The 19,660-nt window shown below is 38.9% G+C and overlaps 3 protein-coding genes across 5 annotated transcripts in view; 2 read left to right on the top strand and 1 right to left on the bottom strand.

Moving 5' to 3' along the window:
• The first annotated feature begins 287 nt into the window (after positions 1 to 287).
• On the top strand, positions 288 to 6,419 carry cog1 (component of oligomeric golgi complex 1). Of its 3 annotated transcripts, XM_073814001.1 has the most exons (15): positions 289 to 676; positions 832 to 1,079; positions 1,161 to 1,342; positions 1,489 to 1,656; positions 1,735 to 1,891; positions 1,972 to 2,182; positions 3,067 to 3,855; positions 3,961 to 4,107; positions 4,563 to 4,724; positions 4,835 to 4,959; positions 5,162 to 5,270; positions 5,368 to 5,477; positions 5,614 to 5,692; positions 5,860 to 5,910; positions 6,196 to 6,419. In XM_073814001.1, exons 1-14 carry the CDS (start codon positions 368 to 370, stop codon positions 5,878 to 5,880), a joined length of 2,817 nt encoding a protein of 938 aa, XP_073670102.1. In that variant the 5' UTR covers positions 289 to 367; the 3' UTR covers positions 5,881 to 5,910; positions 6,196 to 6,419. The 3 variants fall into 3 exon arrangements, with proteins under 3 accessions (XP_065111631.2, XP_065111630.2, XP_073670102.1); XM_065255559.2 differs by lacking the exon at positions 5,860 to 5,910 and having other exon boundaries at positions 288 to 676; positions 835 to 1,079; XM_065255558.2 differs by lacking the exon at positions 5,860 to 5,910 and having other exon boundaries at positions 288 to 676.
• Positions 6,420 to 7,861: 1,442 nt separating this feature from the next.
• Positions 7,862 to 15,327, bottom strand: rgs9a (regulator of G protein signaling 9a). Its single transcript, XM_065272355.2, has 17 exons — positions 15,125 to 15,327; positions 14,056 to 14,152; positions 13,511 to 13,561; positions 13,281 to 13,387; positions 13,145 to 13,196; positions 12,931 to 12,989; positions 12,765 to 12,841; positions 12,481 to 12,562; positions 12,322 to 12,384; positions 9,995 to 10,024; positions 9,844 to 9,905; positions 9,632 to 9,745; positions 9,226 to 9,341; positions 9,040 to 9,127; positions 8,820 to 8,958; positions 8,495 to 8,577; positions 7,862 to 8,363 (listed from the first exon to the last, which is right to left on the bottom strand). The coding sequence occupies exons 1-17, from the start codon at positions 15,188 to 15,190 to the stop codon at positions 8,201 to 8,203; spliced, it is 1,449 nt and encodes a 482-aa protein (XP_065128427.1). The 5' UTR covers positions 15,191 to 15,327; the 3' UTR covers positions 7,862 to 8,200.
• A 2,985-nt stretch (positions 15,328 to 18,312) lies between these two features.
• The window catches only part of gna13b (guanine nucleotide binding protein (G protein), alpha 13b), a 35,638-nt gene continuing 34,290 nt past the window's right edge, over positions 18,313 to 19,660 (top strand). The window contains exon 1 of the mRNA XM_065255561.2: positions 18,313 to 18,654. Coding sequence (XP_065111633.1) covers positions 18,372 to 18,654 — 283 coding nt within the window. The 5' untranslated portion in view covers positions 18,313 to 18,371. The remainder of the gene's footprint in view (positions 18,655 to 19,660) is intronic.

The following is a 19,660-nucleotide window of genomic DNA, read 5'->3' as shown; positions in this document are numbered from 1 at the left end:
CGCAGTAGCTGGAGCATCCTGAAAATTTGTATTTTAGGTTAATTTAGCTTAATGTTACAGTAGATGTCGTGTTTTATTTTCTGATTAAAAAATATTGTTTTACTGTCATCTTAGTAAAAAATCCGTCAGGGGCGTTGCAAATATGTCCCCCGTGTGCGATGGCTTTACTCAAAGGGACTTTGGCATTGCCTTTAAGGCATGCTGTAATGTCACACATTCACTAACGAGGGCGCTGTTTCAATTCACCTACCCTTGAGCTGCGTTAGTTTTTTTCGAGCAATGACATCTGACCCTTTGTTTACGTGGAAGGAGAGACGGTCGTGCTTCCGGGTTTTATTTCTGCAGATGTCAGACCAGTTTTAAAGATATGGCTACGGTACCAGCCCAGTCTCTCAGGGTGTCTGAAATTAAAGACCCAACCGTTTTGTTTGACCGATACAGCACCGATGAGATTCGTGCTATCGAGAGGAAAGTGCGGGGGGAGATCGAGCAGAAGAAGGAAGAACTTCGACAGATGGTCGGTGAACGATATCGGGATCTAATCGATGCGGCTGACACGATCGGTGAGATGAGACAGTGCTCGGAAAGTGTGGTTCAGTCCATTCAGGACATGTACCGGTACTGCAATAAACTTAAACAGACAAAAACAACCCCTCAGTCCAGTGGAAAGGCAGAGGTAAGTTCTTGTGTCAACATTCGTTCATAACATAATAAATGTTTTTTTCACGTGGGGGTGGGAATGCTCAGTGTTCAACCAAAATGTGTGATATAATGGTCTCAGTGTCGTGTTCCTCAATGCCAAAATATTTCTATTTGTGTGTGTGCACCTAGCAGGGTCAGAAACAATCCCAAGAAAAATTTTACACCATGGCATCACAAATTAAACTACTACTGGAAATCCCTGAGCGGATTTGGAGCTCCATGGAGTCGTCGCAATACCTGCAAGCCACGCAGCTCTACCTGCTGTGCTGTCACCTTCACAGTCAGCTACACTTGGAGGGCGGAGGTCATCATTACAGTCCCGTTCTCGCTCGCTTCCCCATCCTGGTGCGCCAAGTAGCAGCTTCCGGTCACTTCAGGTATGTTATGGAACGACACATCTGTGAATACCTTTCTGTTGGGCTTCGATCATCTTAAAAGCTTGCCGTCTTCATTTGTAGGTCTACGATCTTATTGGAGAGTAAGTCTGTGCTACGCGGCAGGGCAGTGTCGGATCAGGCGATCGCTGAAGCGTTGGTCTCCACCATGCTCCTGGAGGACAGCTCTCCTCGCCAGGCGCTCGCCGACTTCCTGCTGGCTAGGAAAGCATCCATTCAGCAGCTGCTTAATCAGCCTCAGCATGGTGTGTTGGGTTCTTAGGTTCACTAAAGCTTAAAATGGGGATGCCCATTTTCCACAAATTGGTATCATTGTTTATAGAATTTGTGAAATGTTTGTACCGTAATTCCTTAATGGGACAGATATACAGTAACACTGTTCTTCTCTTAGGTGCTGGTGTTAAAGCACAGGTTTGTTCTTTGGTGGAGCTGCTGGTCACCACTCTATACCAGGCTTACGCTGTGTTTTACGTTCCACCCGATGGCCAAATATCTGACACTGGATTGGGCTGTGGCCTGCTTTTTAGCACCTTGGAGAATGTGACCTCTAACACTACTGGTGAGGGTAATCAAAATTGTGTTCACACTCAACCAATAAACCATCATCATCCAACATTTTTCATTTTCTGTGATGCAGGAAAAGAAAAGAAGGTTCTGGACAATGAGGTGAGTCCAGGGAGCTGGTTTAAACACCTCCCTCCTTCAGTAATGAACTTCCAGCCTACTCTTCGAACACTAGCACAGCCAATACAGAGAGAGCAGCTCAGAGACACACTACAGCAGTGGATTGATACGTATGTGCTGTTTTTAAGATTGATCTGCATTTGTATTTGCATTCGATCGATTTCTCAAGGTGCTGATTGTTTTGTTGTAGCTGTAAGGAGGATATCCGCAGTGGGGTTAGCAGCCTGCTGGTCTATGTGAAGAGTCTGAAGGGTCTGGCTGCCATTCGAGATGCTGTGTGGGAACTTCTCAGCAGTGAATCCATCAGTCAGCACTGGAACACAGTGTGCCAGAGCCTCCTGGAGCGACCTCTGGCCCTGTGGGATGACCTTTTGCAGCAGCTGTTTCTGCAGAGACTTCAGGTGCTTATAAACACTTTAACCAGTTTAACTAGTTGGTGTCTGGTAGGAAAGCACTATGTGGACCTGTTTAGGGATGTTTATTCCAGTTAATTTTCTTGACAGACAACCGCAGCTTGTTAACCAAACATTAACTGTTTACTGATAAGATTTTAATATTAAATTGTCATTGTACAGTGTTATATATTTTACTGTGTTTACTTATAGTTCATACTTAAATATCCCAAATGTTATATGTAGATTATGGGTCGGTTTCCAGGACAAGGCCTTATTAAAGGATTAGTCCATTTTCTTAAAAAAAAAAAAACTCCAGATAATTTACTCACCACCATGTCATTCAAAATGTTGATGTCTTTCTCCGTTCAGTCGAGAAAAAATAGTTTTTTGAGGAAAACATTCCAGGATTTTTCTCATTTTAATGGACTTTAATGGACCCCAACACTTAACAGTTTTAATGCACTTTAAAATTGCAGTTTCATGGGACTCTAAACGATCCCAAACGAGGCATAAGGGTCTTATCTAGCGAAACAATTGTCATAGCGAAAAAAAAGCACTTTTAAACCACAACTTGTCGTCTATCTCTGGTCCTATGATGCACCAGCGCAACCTTAAATCTTTAAATATTAGGTCATTTAAAACGTTTTTTACAAACATATCTTACAAAAACACTACATGTGTGCATCTTAAAACAAAAAGATGTCAACGAAATATGTTAAAATAATTACATTTAAATTAAACTAGTGTTTTTAAATTAAAGCAGCTCAAACAAGCATTTAAGTCTTGGACTATGATACCCCCTGTCTGGGAAACCGCCCCTATATGTTATAGGACCACGCTATTATTGGCAAACAATGCATCATTAGTCTTTAATTTCCTGCTCTATCCAGGCCATCACACAGGAGGGCACAGAGGAGATCGCTAGCAGCTCAAGACAGCTTTTGTCCTCAGCTCTGCGGGATCTCCACGGCCAGGTTTCGGCTGGGAGTTTCAGCAGGGGTGCACAGTACGAGAGCGACGTCGCTGCTTTCCTGTGGTCCGAGTCTCAAGGGGACCTGCTTAGTGACGCAGCCTGGGTAAGCGTCTCCCAACGTAGCCCGCAGCAGAAGAGCGGCCTGTCCATGAAGACACAGGCCATCACCCCCTGCGTCCAATCGTTCTGCTCCGCTCTGGACTCTAAACTCAAAGCCAAACTAGATGATCTGCAGCACTATTTACCCTCTGAAAACAACAACAACAAGGAACTATCGGAGATAGTCCCGCCAACGACCACCTCCCCCATTAACCGCTTTATGGATGCCGGAGCGGTGGAGGAGATTCTGAGAGATCACTGCCTGGCCTGTGTGAAAGACACCCTAGCTAGTGTGCGCTCTGAGCTGGCAAATGCCCAGGCGAAGGCCGCCGGCCCCAGTCAATTAGGTTCAGTGCTATTCATGGCCAGGCTGTGCCAGTCGATGGGCGAGCTGTGCCCTAGTTTAAAACAATCCATTCTGGGAAAACAAGGGGGTGTGGATTTTATCAGCAGAGGCACGCCACGACAGGGCAAGAAGTTGGGCAAAGGCAGCACGGCCAGGGCATCCGAGGTCAGCCCGGCTCTGGCCAAGTGGACCAGCCTGAAAGAGGAACTTTTGTCTTGTAGCATGGAGGCGTATGGGATCTGGAGCTCTGCACTCACTAAGGTGACTCACTAAAGATATTTTTGTGCTCTGGTTAGAGGTGGGACTTATGAATAATTGAAAAAATTGCAGTGTGGTGCAAGTTTGAAAATTATGAATACGTTTTAGGCACTTGTGGGTAACTTTGCGGCAACCCTGCATGCCAGAACTGCCGGCTCCATCCTGGGTACTGCAACAAACTGGGAGGAGCTTGAAATACAGGAGGAGACGGAGTCAGGAAACAGTGTAATGTCTAAAATACGCCTCCCTGCACAGGTAACCGTAACCATAGTCCTTCCATTACACAAGCATTTATACAAATTTAAATTACTCTTACTCCTGTTGTTACAAACCTGTTTACATTTCTTTCATCAGCTGAACACAATGCAAGATATTTTGAGCAGTGTTTGTAACCAAACAGTTTTGAGCACCATTGACTTCCATATAGTATTTTTTCCTCAAGTCAAGTCAATGGTGCTTCTGTTTCCTGCATTAGAAAATATATTCGTTTGTGTTCAGCACAACAAAGAAATGTATACAGATTTGTAACAACATGAGAGTGAGTAAATTATGAAAACATTTTCATTTTTGGGTGAACTATCCCAATAAATTGAATAAATGGATTATTTGGCCAACAAGAATCAGTTCACAATAAAATCAAATATTGATATTATTGAATAATTTTTACTATGAAATAAATGATTTTGTTTTTATCTTCTCTCTCTCTGCAGCCATCATGGTATGTCCAGTCTTTACTCTTCCATCTGTGCCTTGAGGTCAACCGGGTCGGAGGTCATGCATTACCAAAGGTCACTCTAATGGACATCTTGCGGGGATGTCTGGATCAGGTACTGAGCGAGTATGAAAAACTCACTCAGAAGACACAGAGCAAGGTAAGGTGATAGATTAAATCCCTTACTTATATCTAACTTTTTATGGAAGAAATCCGTTATATTTACTCTCTCTCTTTTAATTATGTATGTCTGTCTCTCGCTCTCTCAAGGATGAAGCCTTCCCCATGACCCAGAACAGAGCTTTACAGTTGCTGTTTGACCTCCGGTATGTCAGTGTCACTTTAGGTGGACGTCTCGATGAGGGCAGGACTTCCAGATCACAGCAAGACCCAAGGTAACACGATCACAGGCCTGCAAACAACACTGAGAAAACAAACTATATTGCATTGGTCAAAGATCTGTAGATGGAGCAAAAGTGCATATGATAATCCTTCTTCATTTACGGATGGAAAATGGCCATGACTATCATTGCACAATGTACAATAACTTGTAGACATGCATCTAACACAGTTTTTTCAACCCTGATGTTTGTTAAGGATCCAGCAGGTCTGTGACTCCCTGGAAGGTCACATTGATCCATTCGACTTGGATGTTTTCACTCCACATCTGAACAGCAACCTGAACCGAGTCTCACAAAGAACTTCTGTAAGTGTATTTGTTTGCCTGTTTAATGATTGTCATCCTTTGTGCATTTTAATTTGTTTTGTGTGTATTCTCATGTTGATACATTTCTTTCTTCTAGGTTCTTCTAGGATTGTTGTCTGGCACAGAGAAACAGTTCACCACTAGGACTAACAATATCAACTCTCAGGAACCATACAACATCCTTCCATTGGCCAGCAGCCAAATCAGGTAATTTTAAAGTTCCTATCGGGTGCCTTTTTATTGCTTTACCCATTGTTATACTTTTATAGCCATTTAATTTAATGCTGTCTGCTTTAGTGTTGTTAGGGTGCATTCTTACCTCTTTTTAATGTCTTCTCCCAAGATTTGGCTTGCTGCCGTTAAGTATGACGAACACTCGGAAAGCCAAATCAGCCACACATGGAGCAGACATCACTAGACTGGTAAGTTAGTTATTTAGTGTGTATACATATTGAATATCTTTACTGCTATGTTTCAAAGAAAAGTAAACCATTGTGCAATGATGTTTATAGAACGAGAGATTAGATTGTGTTTTCTTTATCATTGTGGCTGACTTTGCAAATGAGTCATTTTCTACCGATGCTCTCAGTTTTACATTGAAGAGAAGTAGCAGAAGAGCTACAGGATCTCAAGACAACGGGTGATCTTGTGTTGTGTGGTGCTTTTGCAGTGAGCTTGCAGTGCATAGATTTGCATTTACAAGATTAAATGCACTGAACTTCATTCATTGCATCAGCTGATATGCTTAATAGTGATATAAATATTTAGCAGTGTTTTGAGCATTAAGGCAAATAATATAGAACAAATGACATCTTTGCATCTCTGCTTACTGTGTAAACAATTCATAGCTGTGTACCCAATGGTTTCATAACATGCAAATCCAATCTAAATGCTTCACTTAAGTCATTCCCTATGATTCATTTAGGCGGCTCCTTCTGCTTCAGCTCCAGAGGACAGCTTTCGGCCAGGAAATCTTTTTAGGCAGTTAGCCAATCAAGAAGAGGAATCTGCAGCCCCCTCTCTCTTTAAATTAGGCTGGCTTTCTGGCATGGCCAAATAAACTTTTAGTTGTAATATTAATATTTTTTTTATTTTTAAATGCATAAAAAGCTCTGTAATATAATATAAAGTACATTTTGAAATGTGAAATGGGTGTCCTGTATTGCATATTCCTTACAAAATCTATCAAATTTAATGATATTAAGTGAAATTGCACTGCAAAAGGGAATTTTTAGATTTTAAAAAAGTTAACTTTTGTTTGGATGAGCACATTTAGATTCATTTGGTGACTTTTTCATTTCTATTTGAAGTATTGTTAACGGTTGAAGAAGCTGTTTTCAGCTAATATTGCATAGTGCAACGTTCATACAACAGTCTATCTTTAGATAGTAGTAAATGTAAAAGGGGTTTTAGTGGCAACAACATAAACAAAAAGCTTTCGTGGAGCAGTCTTCCCGTAGTGAATCAAAAACAACAACAGCGTTTTAGAGTAGATTATTCTTTTATTTTACCACGGGTCTGTTGAATGCTGTATTCTGATTGGCTGAGAAATGTTCCGTGGGTATGCATTAATTTCTGATAACTGCACACCTACCTTGTCAAATGTCTTTAAAAATAGGCATCAGAGCAATGTTTGTGGTAACTGTGGTATAAGAGGAATAATTGACTCCGGTCCTTGAATTATTTGAAAATAATGCACACCCGCGGTGTAACGTCACGACGCGATTGCACCTTGGGTGTGCATTATTTTCTTATAATTCAATGGCCCGTCATCAATTATTCCTTACATAACCAGTAAATGACGTAGCTAAAGCATATCAACCATTCCACTGAGCTAATGTTACTGTGTAAAAAGAAAGGAATGCAAATGTTAGCTACAGATCCTTCATGGCTGCTCAATCCGCACAGCAATGTTTGTGATCCAGAAGCAGACACGTAACCATGTGTGCGTCTCATGAAACGGTCAATATTGTAAATTAACTCTGCTGACCATTTGTAAACAGTTGATAGTTTTGCTTTATTGATTCAGTTTGCTGTAAATACTGTATTTTGATGCGATTAGATGTAGATATTTGATGCCGTCTAATTGAGATCATAAACATCCCAGTCAACAATCTGATCTCTCAGTAAAGTCACCATGAGCTCACAAGATACTTATAATGTTGTTAGAATGTGTGGGTCACAATAATCTACAATATAATCCCTGTTATCGCGGTATGGGAATAGTGTGGCACCTCTGTAATATCGCGCAATCTCACGTGTTGACTGGGATGTACATTCATTGTGACTTCATAACAGATTGTAGCTTGGCAAGCTACATTTCAAAAAGCTCACCACTGCAAATATTGTGATTTAAGCATCATATACCATGGAAAATAATATAATTTTAGTTTTTGTAAAAATGTATTTTTACTGTAGAAGATTTAATATGTATTTGATATAGTATTCTTCATGACTATTGCACACATGCGCATTATAAATTAATAACTCCTATACAGGTGAGCAGTAATGTGTTGTGTTTCATATTCATTCAACAGAAAGAATGGAAACCAATGTAATCTAAAAAAAGAAGCCAATCACATTCATCCACATGTATTTATACTAAGAACATCCACTACAAAATATATATTTTATATGTAGAAATAGATTACAGAACAGTAAATCTATTCAGCATTTACCGCATACACACACCAGGTGTGTCAAACCACTCATTGTTTTCTCAGAGTCATATTTACATTGATATTAATTCAGAGCCCAGCAAATTTCATGCAAGAATTACATTACAGAGTCCATAAGATTAGCTCTATATTATACGCCTACTGGATCTTCACATGTAGTTCACCCAAGGATAATTAAACCTTTGTACTGGTCTACTTTAAACAACCAGACAGACCGCTGTTGTCCTGTCCTGAACCATAGCTTCCAACCTTTTATTTGCGATCTAGTTTGCTGGCCATCTCTTTCAGCTTTTTAATGTCCACCGGTCCAGCTGCGGCTGCTGCCTTTGCTTTCTCTTCCTGTTCCTGTTGCCAGGTGATGATGGGGTGGATGCTGCTCCTGCGGTTCCTGCTGTTCTGCTGCAGTTGAGCATCACTGATAGGAGAAGAGGCAGCGTTTTTATAACTTCAAACATGAATCTTCTTGTTCAATGAGATTTTGATTTGTGATGCAATAGCATTTACATTTACCACTAAGATCGCAAATAGACAGAAAACCTGACTTACGTAAAATTGTGTGGTGCTGGTGAAATGGCCTTCTTTTGAATTTCCTTGTAAACAGGCGACTTTAAGTAGCGATAAAATGTATCCTAAATGAGAAAACATAGCATTTAAGGGATATCTACATCAAAAACGTATAGCGTGCATTTACATTAATAAAACATTGAATCATGTTGGAATGTTGAATTGGTGAGCATATAGATTCTGTAGCATATTTGGGAGAGCACTGCATTATTAGTGCAAAGGTAGGGAGTTTAATTACGCATAAATGTAAATGTAAAACGGTCAGATTTGTGTTTTAAAATCTCAGATCTGGGTGACTATTTTTGACCTTTTTCATGAGCATGAAGATGTGGTTCTGCGCAGCATCCAGCACATAGCGGTGAGGATGCTCTAAACCTTTCACTGTAATACCCATAGTCCTGCCATCAATGTTGATCCAGCGCGGTGCTCCTGGGGCCAAAAACGTTCTGCAAAACGAATAAAAATGCATTGAAACTTATCTAAATCTATATAGAGACTTTAACATTTTAAAACAATGTGCTTCTCACTTAAAGGTACTCTCTGCCTTTTCTGACATAGAAGATGCTGCTCCCCATTTCATCTCCTCAGCAGCTTCCCAGAAAGCCATATTCTCCCCTAAAGTGAAAATTGGAAACATATTTAATAACCAATGTTGCTTTTTCTCATATACAGTAAGAGTAAATAATGAAACCATTTAATGATTGTTCACAAACCACTAAATTCTTTCTTAAGGAAGACCTTAAAGTCTGCACGGCCCCGTGGGTCACTGAGCAACTCAAAAAAACTGAAGGACCAACGTTCAACTCTCATCTTTGTGGGAACTTCAACACTGGAAAATATAATATGAACGGGCCACTTTATATTAAATGTCTTTAGGCACATAAGAAAAAATACCTATTGTGTGCTAGGTGTTGTTAATTTATACTATATTCACACCTATATACACTATTGTCCATATCCCTACCCTTACCTTATCTAACCAAAACATGTGCACAACAACAAGTACATTATCTTAAATGCTTTTTCATGATCTACGCATACAGTATTTAAAGACACCTATGTGTTGACATATATACAAAATAAAACGCATGCATAATTCAACTCTCAGGAAGATCTTACTTCGGCATGTTTAGCTCCCAGTATGTGTCATCATCAGTTTGCCAGGGGTTGCTCGGAAGACAGGGAACCAGGAACGGGTCGTGGTTCTTGTATGTTGTTATGTACTTGACAATGCTGAATGCAAAGTAATAGTTCTTTAGAACGAAGCCCACCAAACATACTTATAATGTCACTGGAAAATTGTAAAATCTGTATTAACTGTTTAAACTTACGCTCCAAGAGACACTGAAGACTTGACCCTTGATCTCATGATGGCTTGCTGTGTGTAGATGATCTGAAGTATAAGATCAAATACAAAGACCGTTAAACAAAATTAAAACATTTTAAAAAATGTTATGTTTGTGCCAATGTGATGCCACTTACAATTCTTCTGTAGTAATCGTAGGTTTTTTTCTGAAATGTGAAAAACAGCATCCTGTTAAGTATTATTAAAAATCATGATGAAATGTTGCTGAAAACATTTATCTACACTCCATCTACCTTGCCAAACACAAGCAATATCTACATAATATCCTGGCAAACACAATTACACACAACCCTAGGCACCTATACTTAATTTAATGGTGTAATTATTGATATAATGAATTTAATGGGTGTTCAACCTAATGGTCTAAAATAATGTGGGCAACGTACAAAAACAAATATGATACAAACTGAGTTTGACTGAGTGTTGAGTGGTATTCAATGCTTGAATGTATAGTGTGTGATCTTAAGTAAGTGTATAGGACTTTTGAAAACCGAAGACAGATGTATGGATAGGAAATCTGTAAGGATAGGAGAGAAACAGAGAAGAGGAGGTTACACATATTATAACTGGATTACACAACATTGGTATGCCTTATAATCATATACTATATTTGTCATTAAAGCCACAATATGTAGATTTTCGCCAATAGAGGTCACTATTACACATTAACAATAACAGGCGAAGGTTAAGTTTATAGGGATAGTTCGGCCAAAAATGATATTAAACCCATGATTTACTCACCCCCAAGCTGTCGGAGATGCATATGTCCATCGTTTTTCAGACAAACACATTTTTGTATATTTTATAAAAATGTTTTAGATCTTTCAGTTGATAAAATGTAATGTTACGGGGTCCACGACCTTCAAGTCCAAAAAAAATGCATCCATCCTTCACAAATAAAATCCAAACGGCTCCAGGATGATAAACAAAGGTCTCTGAGGGTAATCCGCGCGGTGTTGTTGTAGAAATATCCATATTTAAAACTTTATTAACGTAAATAACTACCTTCCGGTAGCGCCGCCATCTTAGTCGCGTCCGCATTCAGGATGAGAGCTTACGCAGCCTACGGAGGCTACTCTGCTGCTGCTCTGTCCCCCCGCCCTCCGAATTTGTCATACGTCACTAAGAAAAGTGCGTACACTACGCTAATACTCTCTCCTGAATACAGAGGAGTCTAAGATGGCGGCGCTACCGGAAGGTAGTTATTTACGTTAATAAAGTTTTAAATATGGATATTTCTACAACAACACCGCGCGGATTACCCTCAGAAGACCTTTGTTTATCATCCTGGAGCCTTTTGGATTTATTTTGTGAAGGATGGACGCACTTTTTTTGGACTTGAAGGTCGTGGACCCCGTAACATTTCATTTAATCAACTGAAAGATCTAAAACATTTTCTAAAATATCCGAAAATGTGTTTGTTTGAAAAACGATGGACATATGCTACTCGGACAGCTTGGGGGTGAGTAAATCATGGGTTTAATATCATTTTTTGCCGAACTATCCCTTTAATGATATGAAGGACGGTAAAACAATGGGAGATGCTGTTTTCACCACCCAGAGACACGTTTGGAATTCTCTAATCATGTTCACGGATGAGATAATGAATTCATATTTTTTGAATAATAATATCTATATTTGATCACATAATTTTTATGCCATTGTGATGAATTTGCTGCAAGGCACAACAGCTGCGTGTAAGATGCTGTATAACTACAACTTCTGCATTTGTTCAGTCGTGTTGCCTACAGTTTCTACAACCGGAAACTGAGGATAGCGTGGATTTTAAGTCACTAAAAGGGCGCTTATTACAAGGGAGACAAGGGACGAGCCATTATTTAAAACAGGAATTTCTCTGGATTTACAAATCCTTGGGAACTTTTGGGATAATGCAAGTACACAACTGCATTAAATATATCACACTGTGCAAGTGGTCTTTGGTCATTTTATTACAAAAATCTTACATATTGTGCCTTTAACACAGTGGAATCAGACAGTATTATCTCATCAACATAATCAACTCAAATGTGTGTTCAGTTAAGTTACTGTATATAGATTCATCCACAAAAAAACTGTGTTCTGTATTGAATGTTTCACATGGGATTTCACAATTCGAAAAAATATTAAATAAAAAAGTGAAGGGTCTTTTGGGTTAGGTGGCAAAAGATAAAATGCATTAGTTCACCCAATAACAAGCTGCCAAGGGAGGAATCTCCTTGAAAGATCAGCAGGATCCTCTTATACAGCAAAGAAGATTGTGAGTGAATCTACATTGACATCCCAGGTCTGAGAAAGACACACTGCTAATCGGCTCTATAGTTAAACCCTCATGAACCACAATGCATTTAGTAGTCCTGCCAACTGTCTTTTCTGTCTGATCTATGCACAGGTCCCCCCAACATCATGCTTTTGTGATTTTACACATAGCACACTTACCAATTACCTCCTCTGCATTAGGATTGATATGGCGATCCATGCCATAATCCATGCCACTGTGAGTCTGTGGCTGTTGGGTAAAAGAAGTGAAAAAATGTAGCATGGGTTTGGTTAGAGCAAGATCTAAAGCAGGGCTAACCTCAGCAAAAATTTGTCAGCTGTTTACCGGAGGTTTGTGGACAATCCAGTAAGCTCTCTCTTGACAGTCAAACACCACTCTGTCTGGCTTCTTACGTTCCTTCCCAGCACTTGAATGGCAGAACGGAATAAAATAAAGCAAGTACTTAGTATATTATCATATCTACTTTTTTAACCTCAAAGTATATCAACATGATCAGGAAATACAGTAATGGATTTATTTGGATCAGAAAAATGTTACAAATATAAATGATAGATACGCAAAGTGTAACATAATGTAATTTAGTGTTACGTAACAGCATATAGACTCACTGGTACTGCTCTTTAGCTTGCATTACAATAAAATCCCATTTGTGGTTCATCCATTTGTGAAGTTTGTTGTATTCCTCCTGTGTACGTACACATTGCGGTATAATGACATTGTATTCTGTTGATATTGTGATATATGTGAATCTTAATAGGAATAGTTTTGTCATACCTGTTCATAAGCATCAAGTACTCCCTTTTTGCGAATGTTTCTCTTTGCAAGATAGATTGCTTTAGTGTGAGATGTTTTTAGGGGATATAATATGGCATTAAATGTGTAAAATCATTATAAATGGTATATATTTGAATGCATTCTCTTATATTATTTAGGTAACCTGTAATTTCTTCAGTACATAACAATGTGTGTGAATATGCACAATACACACCGTAATCAGTGTCTTCAGCCTTCCATTTCTGCACAGGCCAGAAATAAGGGGTCTATGCAGAGAAAAATGGTCAACAGATTACTTTGTCCCCTTTTAAACTATTTTTTGAAAATACAGGATTTCCGAACACAATTACCTGAAAGCGGTACAAACTGCTATCTGGTTTAAGTACAAGTTTTTTGTGGTCCTGGAGAGGGTAGATGTACCCACATGCCACTAACATTGTGCCAAATGCTTGAGCCTCTGGCACAAGAAATCAAAGCTTATTATTGTACAGAATAAAGTATTTTTGTAATATTTTGTAAAATTTAGTTTATTTTTTTTTTAGATTTATTCTAAAATTTTCAAACACTACATTTTCTGTACCTTCACAGTTTGTCTTCATATGGTTGGCAATCCACACAAGGATGTCCTCACCTGTGAGACAAGCAGAAACTACATTTACTAGATGTACGCCAGTTGAAAAAGGATTTTTAAAAAGCATTTTAGTGTATGTTCGAATATTAAATTACAACGTTCATGCATTTTGTGCATGTGAATATAAATTGCAAGATATTCTATGAAAAGTTGGTCACAATTTTTTCTTATTTACTAACTGTACATTTGCCAACAGTCCTTACAGAGATTAAAGAACTTAAAGTAGCAATGTTTTTATCCAATTGAACGCTGCTTTATATAGCCAGGACCATCAGATTACGGTCACCAGCCCCACAAAGATTTTCTTTGTAGGTAACATCTTATAAGCTATAGCAATGTTTTGCCAATCTTGGCCCTGCAGTTCACTTTTAACAGTGTAGAGGTCTGGGCTGTGTTAGGAGTCTTGCCTTTTAAAAGCCTTTTAAATGCAAAATTGCTTGCTGTGTAGAGACTCTATCACCTGTATTAAGTGTTTCAGAAATGCACAAACTTACCAGCCATTGCATGAGGAATTGTTGTAACATTTAGCTTCTGTTCTGATTTTTTAACTCCATTTGTTGGGTCCTGCATCTGAACCACTATGGCCTCCACCTGAGACATTCAGGAACAAGATATATATTTAAATCTACTTTTGCTACCTGCATGGTTTACAGAAGGACCATGCAATCTATGAAAATTAAAGTAGTGTTTCCCATCCAGGGGGGCCTCAGCAGATTTCCAAGGGGGCCTCAAGATTACTTAAAATTATTATAAATTGGACAAAACAAGCATTAAAATAAGCTAAAACAAGCAAAAAATCTAGAGTTTTCTCTTTTTTTTTGGCCATTTTAATATAGCAAATATACATCTGTCTAGTCATTCCCAGTTCTATTTCATTTTATGTGGAAAAAATTGAGTGAGTGGGGGGCCTTCAAATATTGCTGTGGGCAACATGAAGTGAAAAAGGCTGGGATCCACTGAATTAAAGGCTTCTGCATTGAGTAAACTCCACGTGCACACTATAATGAAACTAGACTTAGGACTGGTATGCATATACTGGACATGCAATCGGCACTAAAAGTGGCAGTGTGGCTCACAACTTAGTCCATGGCATCATGCATTTGAACTTTGTAAGAGTAAAACACGAGGCCAAGCTGTCAGATGTGGCTTGATGCCAGGCTAATTGGCTTTGATGTAAGAAAGCTCTTTTGTGTATCCTAATGAATGCAAGATCTCTCCATGAAGCAACAAAATAAAGATATCTGAAGAGATGAAATTTATAAAGAAAAGAAATGTAGTCAAAGCTTCAATTCTCAGTGAATGCTAAGATCAAATTGAAAGCTTCCAGTTTATAGACGTATAGCAATAATATTATTATAGCTTTATTTTACATATCTATTTAAAAATAATTTAAATGTATAAATGTATAAAAAACTGAAAAGTGATTTTTTTAACATAGTAAATGAAATGAAAACAGAAACAGAGCTAAATTTAAAGTATAACGTCTTAAATAGTGGGTTATGATCAATAAACTAACCATCACACTAAACACTATTTTTACAATGCCTCCAGAAGAAAACTTACCTTTTTGAGGCAGGCCATCCGTGGCCGATAACGTTGACCATGGTCTCGGTCTGATCTTATTGTCATTGTGCAAAAAAAAAAAAAAAAAATAGGAGCAGATAATAAATCCTCTACTACAAAGCCTTCAACAGAATATGAGGTTTAGGTTTTATTAAAGTGGATGAACAGTGGCGGTCCCTTAACATCACACACATGCATGCAGAAAGAAGAAAGTGTCCGACTAAACATGAGAGCTTGACAGCGAACCAATTACAGCGCAGCTCTCGTGCATCATTGGTACGGCACTGCTTCAGCTGCCCAACAGGTGGCGTTAACGAGACACTGCAGTGAATCTCATCAACCTTTTGTCCACAACAATATCACAAAAGGCCCATCAATTTTTAACAAATAATATTCTACAGCTTGGCATAATTAGAAAAATTTATAAACACTAACAAATATCATGAGTTTTAGTTGTTTTAGTGTATTTTAATGCTTGTTTTCTCCATTTTAGGTCTTCTTTCAATAGGTCTATTTTTGTTTTAATTTTACTATCCTGTCAGAAATTACATTGCTTAGCAGAATGTGTCCATTCAATAAAATCTTTAAAAACATCAGGCACCACAGACATTGTAGGCCTACTTACTTTAGTAAACTGTAGTAAATTATAGCATATAATAATTAGTATAATATACATACTATTTTATAAGATTTGCTAAGGTAAATTGCTAAAATATTGTAAAAACTTTCATATTTACTATACTATGGATCAAAAATGGCATCTGGTGCTAAAAATCTAACTTTTACTATAGTAATGCAGGACTGTAAATAGCCATTTATCAGATGATGAATATCTGAAAATGTTACTGTTGATATCAAACTGTTATAGCACAAAATAAATGTACTATGAATCTGTAAATTTGAGTATAGCTAATGTGGGTTTATATCAGTAATGAACTAATAATTTACACACACGCACACACACACACACACACACACACACACACACACACACACACACACACACACACACACACACACACACACACACACACACACACACACACACACACACACACACACACACACACACACACACACACACACACACACACACACACATTCTGGTTTCCATGTTTTGTGGGGACATTCCATAGACGTAATGCATTTTATACCATACAAACTGTATATTCTATTCTCTTTACCTACCCCATTCCCTAACCCCAACCATCAACAGAAACCTTTCTGCTACTTCACATTTTCAAGAAACATCATTCTGTTTGATTTATAAGCTTGTTTCCTCATGGGGACATCAAAATGTCCCCACAAGGTCACAAAAACACTTGTATTCCTATCTTTGTGGGGACCAATTGTCACAATTTTTTGCGCTTTGAAGATTGATCCATTTGGCATTCCATACAATGTCCATACTTAATTTGATCATGTGATAATTTACTTAGTTGTTTAGCGCTCGTTAAGTAGGCACTCTTTGGCCCTGTCCCAAATTGCACACTTCATGTGGACTTTTGGTCTCTGGCCTTAAATTGCACGTGCCCCCTTAATCTACGAGCCAGAAGGGTGTCCCATCTGTCATTTTTATGCTTCGAAGTGTGCTCATTAGCGCCCCCTTTGCACCCTTGATGCGGTCTTCGGTGAAGCCCGCACTGCAGCAGGCTTCGCGCACTTTAACAACCCAGAAGTCTGTCCCAAAATACGACTCCGGTGCGCCCTCGAGATGGTCCTCACTGCGGAACACAACATCCAGGGGGCGGGATTGGATCTAGATCCAACTCCTCCCACTTTATATACTTTGTTCCGCCAAATGAACAAGTATATTTGCGTTGTTGCAGCCCGCAATTAGTTGCAACCTGTGGTCGCCAACGTTTGCTCTTATCAATTTAAGTGTACGTTTGATTAATAATATAGTTGAGAAAGATTCATAATTTTGAAAGTATCACAGTTAGTGAGAGGTACGGACACGTTCCCAACAGTTTGATATCACTGAAGAGATTTATTTGTACATTATCCCACTTATAACACAGCTATTCCTACGAGTAAATATAAAAACAAATTTATTTGATATCTTTTATTAGCAAATTAAAAAAGTAAACCATCTACGAGGGAAACCTGTTTCCTAATGGCTGTAAGCAAAGACGCGTTAAAACAAGTTCAAAGTCCATACAAGATAAACATTCAATTTATTAATTTCTAAATAACATGCCATAGCCTATATATTTTAATAATTATGCATATTTATACTGTATCCATTAATAGGTCTTAAACTGCATGTGGTAAGATTACTCATAGTAGGCTTACCCGAAATGTTTTACTCCAAAACATTATAGCAAAAAACTTACATTTCACCCTAAAGGTACTACTTTTATTGTAGTCATAAGTAAAGTTAGTTTTTATGTCAAAATAATAACTTAATTTAGTTACGACTTAATGCGGAAATGGTAACCCAGCAACACGTGTATGACGTATCTTGTGGTAAAACTGCCGACCAATGGGATCTCTGGATCGGGATCCAGCTCCGCCCTTGGATCTAAATCCAACCCCGCCCCCTGGATGTCGCGTTCTGCAGTGAGGCGCTACTGGCGCCCTCTGGGACTTGTGTCAAGGGTCCCTAGGTCTGCACTACATGATGTCATCAAAGTGTGGACTCTGAGGAAGTCCATACGTCTGGAGTGTGCCTTTTGGGACAGGGCCTTTTGAAATTACCTACTCAGTGAGTATGCAATTTCGGACGCAGCCACTGACACTCGTTAAGACACACATAAAATAAGACACACACAACAAACTCAGTTTTTTTTTTATAAATGAGAACATGACTAACAGTGGAATTGTACAGCTAAATGTTTTATTTTGTATTAATTTGCACTATATACTTTTGGTAACTTTTTGGTAAAAAATTTTTTAACTTTTTGGTGACATGTTAATTCATTTTTGGCCAACTTTAAGGGGGTGGCGCCACAGCGCCCCCTATTGACGAGCCGCCACTGTGTGTACTACACAATGTTTCATCTGAGTTGCATGATATGAATAGGAATCAATGAGAACGTATGAACTTCTTTTGAGAATCACACATTCGCCCACTTTTTCTCGAGATAAACTTTCGCCTCATTTGGGATTCGAACCCGCCCAAAACTTTCATCACCAAGCAGAGCACTGCGCGCGCGCCACTGTTATGGTAACGGCGCCCCGCCCGCCACTAGCACTCAGTCGCGCGCAGTTTCACTCCCTACTGTATCGATGAAGTTGCCCAAAGATGGCGGATTTCCTGCCGTCCCGGTCCTTTCTATCTGTTTGTTTTCCAAACTGTCTTCTCAACAGCGGCGAGGCGGAACAACTACGGAAATCTAAAGAAATAGACAGGGGTATTTTGAAAGACAAAACATATGTAAAACGGTTAGTCAAGATACTTTTGCTCGGCGCCGGGGAGAGCGGCAAGTCCACTTTCCTCAAGCAGATGCGCATCATACACGGGCAGGACTTCGATCAACGGGCCAAAGAAGAGTTCAGAGCCACCATTTACAGTAATATTATCAAAGGTAGGAGGCACAATCTTCTCCGAAGCCTCGCGTCAGGCCTAAACTTGACTACGAGTGTGGAAAATGAGTTTTATAAGGGTCGGAAGGCACGAGGGGCCAGTGAAATGAGGTTTAGCTAGCGTTAGCTGAAGTTGCGCTGTAACCTGCCCAGAAGAAACGCCCATGTTATTCTCTCAACTTTTCTCCGTCGTGTTTTTCAACAAAGACTTAAGTGAATGACAAGAATTATTGTGTCTAATATTGTCTATCCACTTTGAAATCTTTGAATTATATCACACTTCTCATTTTTCATACACTGTAGTGTGAATTTCATCAGACACGAATGTTAGTGCTAACGTTAACAGTTAAACCCTTCTGCATTTCAGAGAGCACCTCTTTCACATTTGAATGTAGCATTATGTTCCTTTGGAGCTTCCTAATGTTAATTTCTAAAACACTGCATTTAATACAGTCATGCTTTCATTGTCTTCGACGCTGCTAATTTTTTTCCTGTGCACTAATAATAATTGTGTATCTACCCGAGTTAATGCAACAAAGAAACTGGATTATGTCAAATAAACCAATCCACTAGGATTGTAAATCAGTTGTCTCGTTTTGGTATGCTGAGCCCGTCTCATAAATAACAAAGAGACTGGTGTCTAGCGCGAGCACACCACTGACTCGACTCATTGCCGTGATTGTTTATTCAAATCCTGCAGACCGTAATTTATTGTGGCACAAATTGACCGAAGCATTGTTTGTTTGTGGTGTCTCAAATAAATACATATATATTTCTATATAGGATCTCTTAAAATAGCGTGTTCACATGCACGTGTTTAGGGCATTTGTGAAATGGGTGGTGTCCAGAGCTGAGCGTGCCACATGATAAGTCAGGTTGACAGTACTGCTGAACACTCATTATTAGCACATGTTATGGAAACAAACCAGCTTTACTGTTACTGTCATGGTTATTCTCAAACAGGCTTTTACATTACATAATTAATAGAAGGAAAGTTCATTTAATGGT

The sequence above is a fragment of the Paramisgurnus dabryanus genome, chromosome 3 (assembly GCF_030506205.2).
Source record: "Paramisgurnus dabryanus chromosome 3, PD_genome_1.1, whole genome shotgun sequence".
NCBI lineage: Eukaryota > Metazoa > Chordata > Actinopteri > Cypriniformes > Cobitidae > Paramisgurnus > Paramisgurnus dabryanus.
The sequence above is the reverse complement of the archived record's forward strand: the minus strand, read 5'-3'. Positions and strand labels throughout refer to the sequence as shown.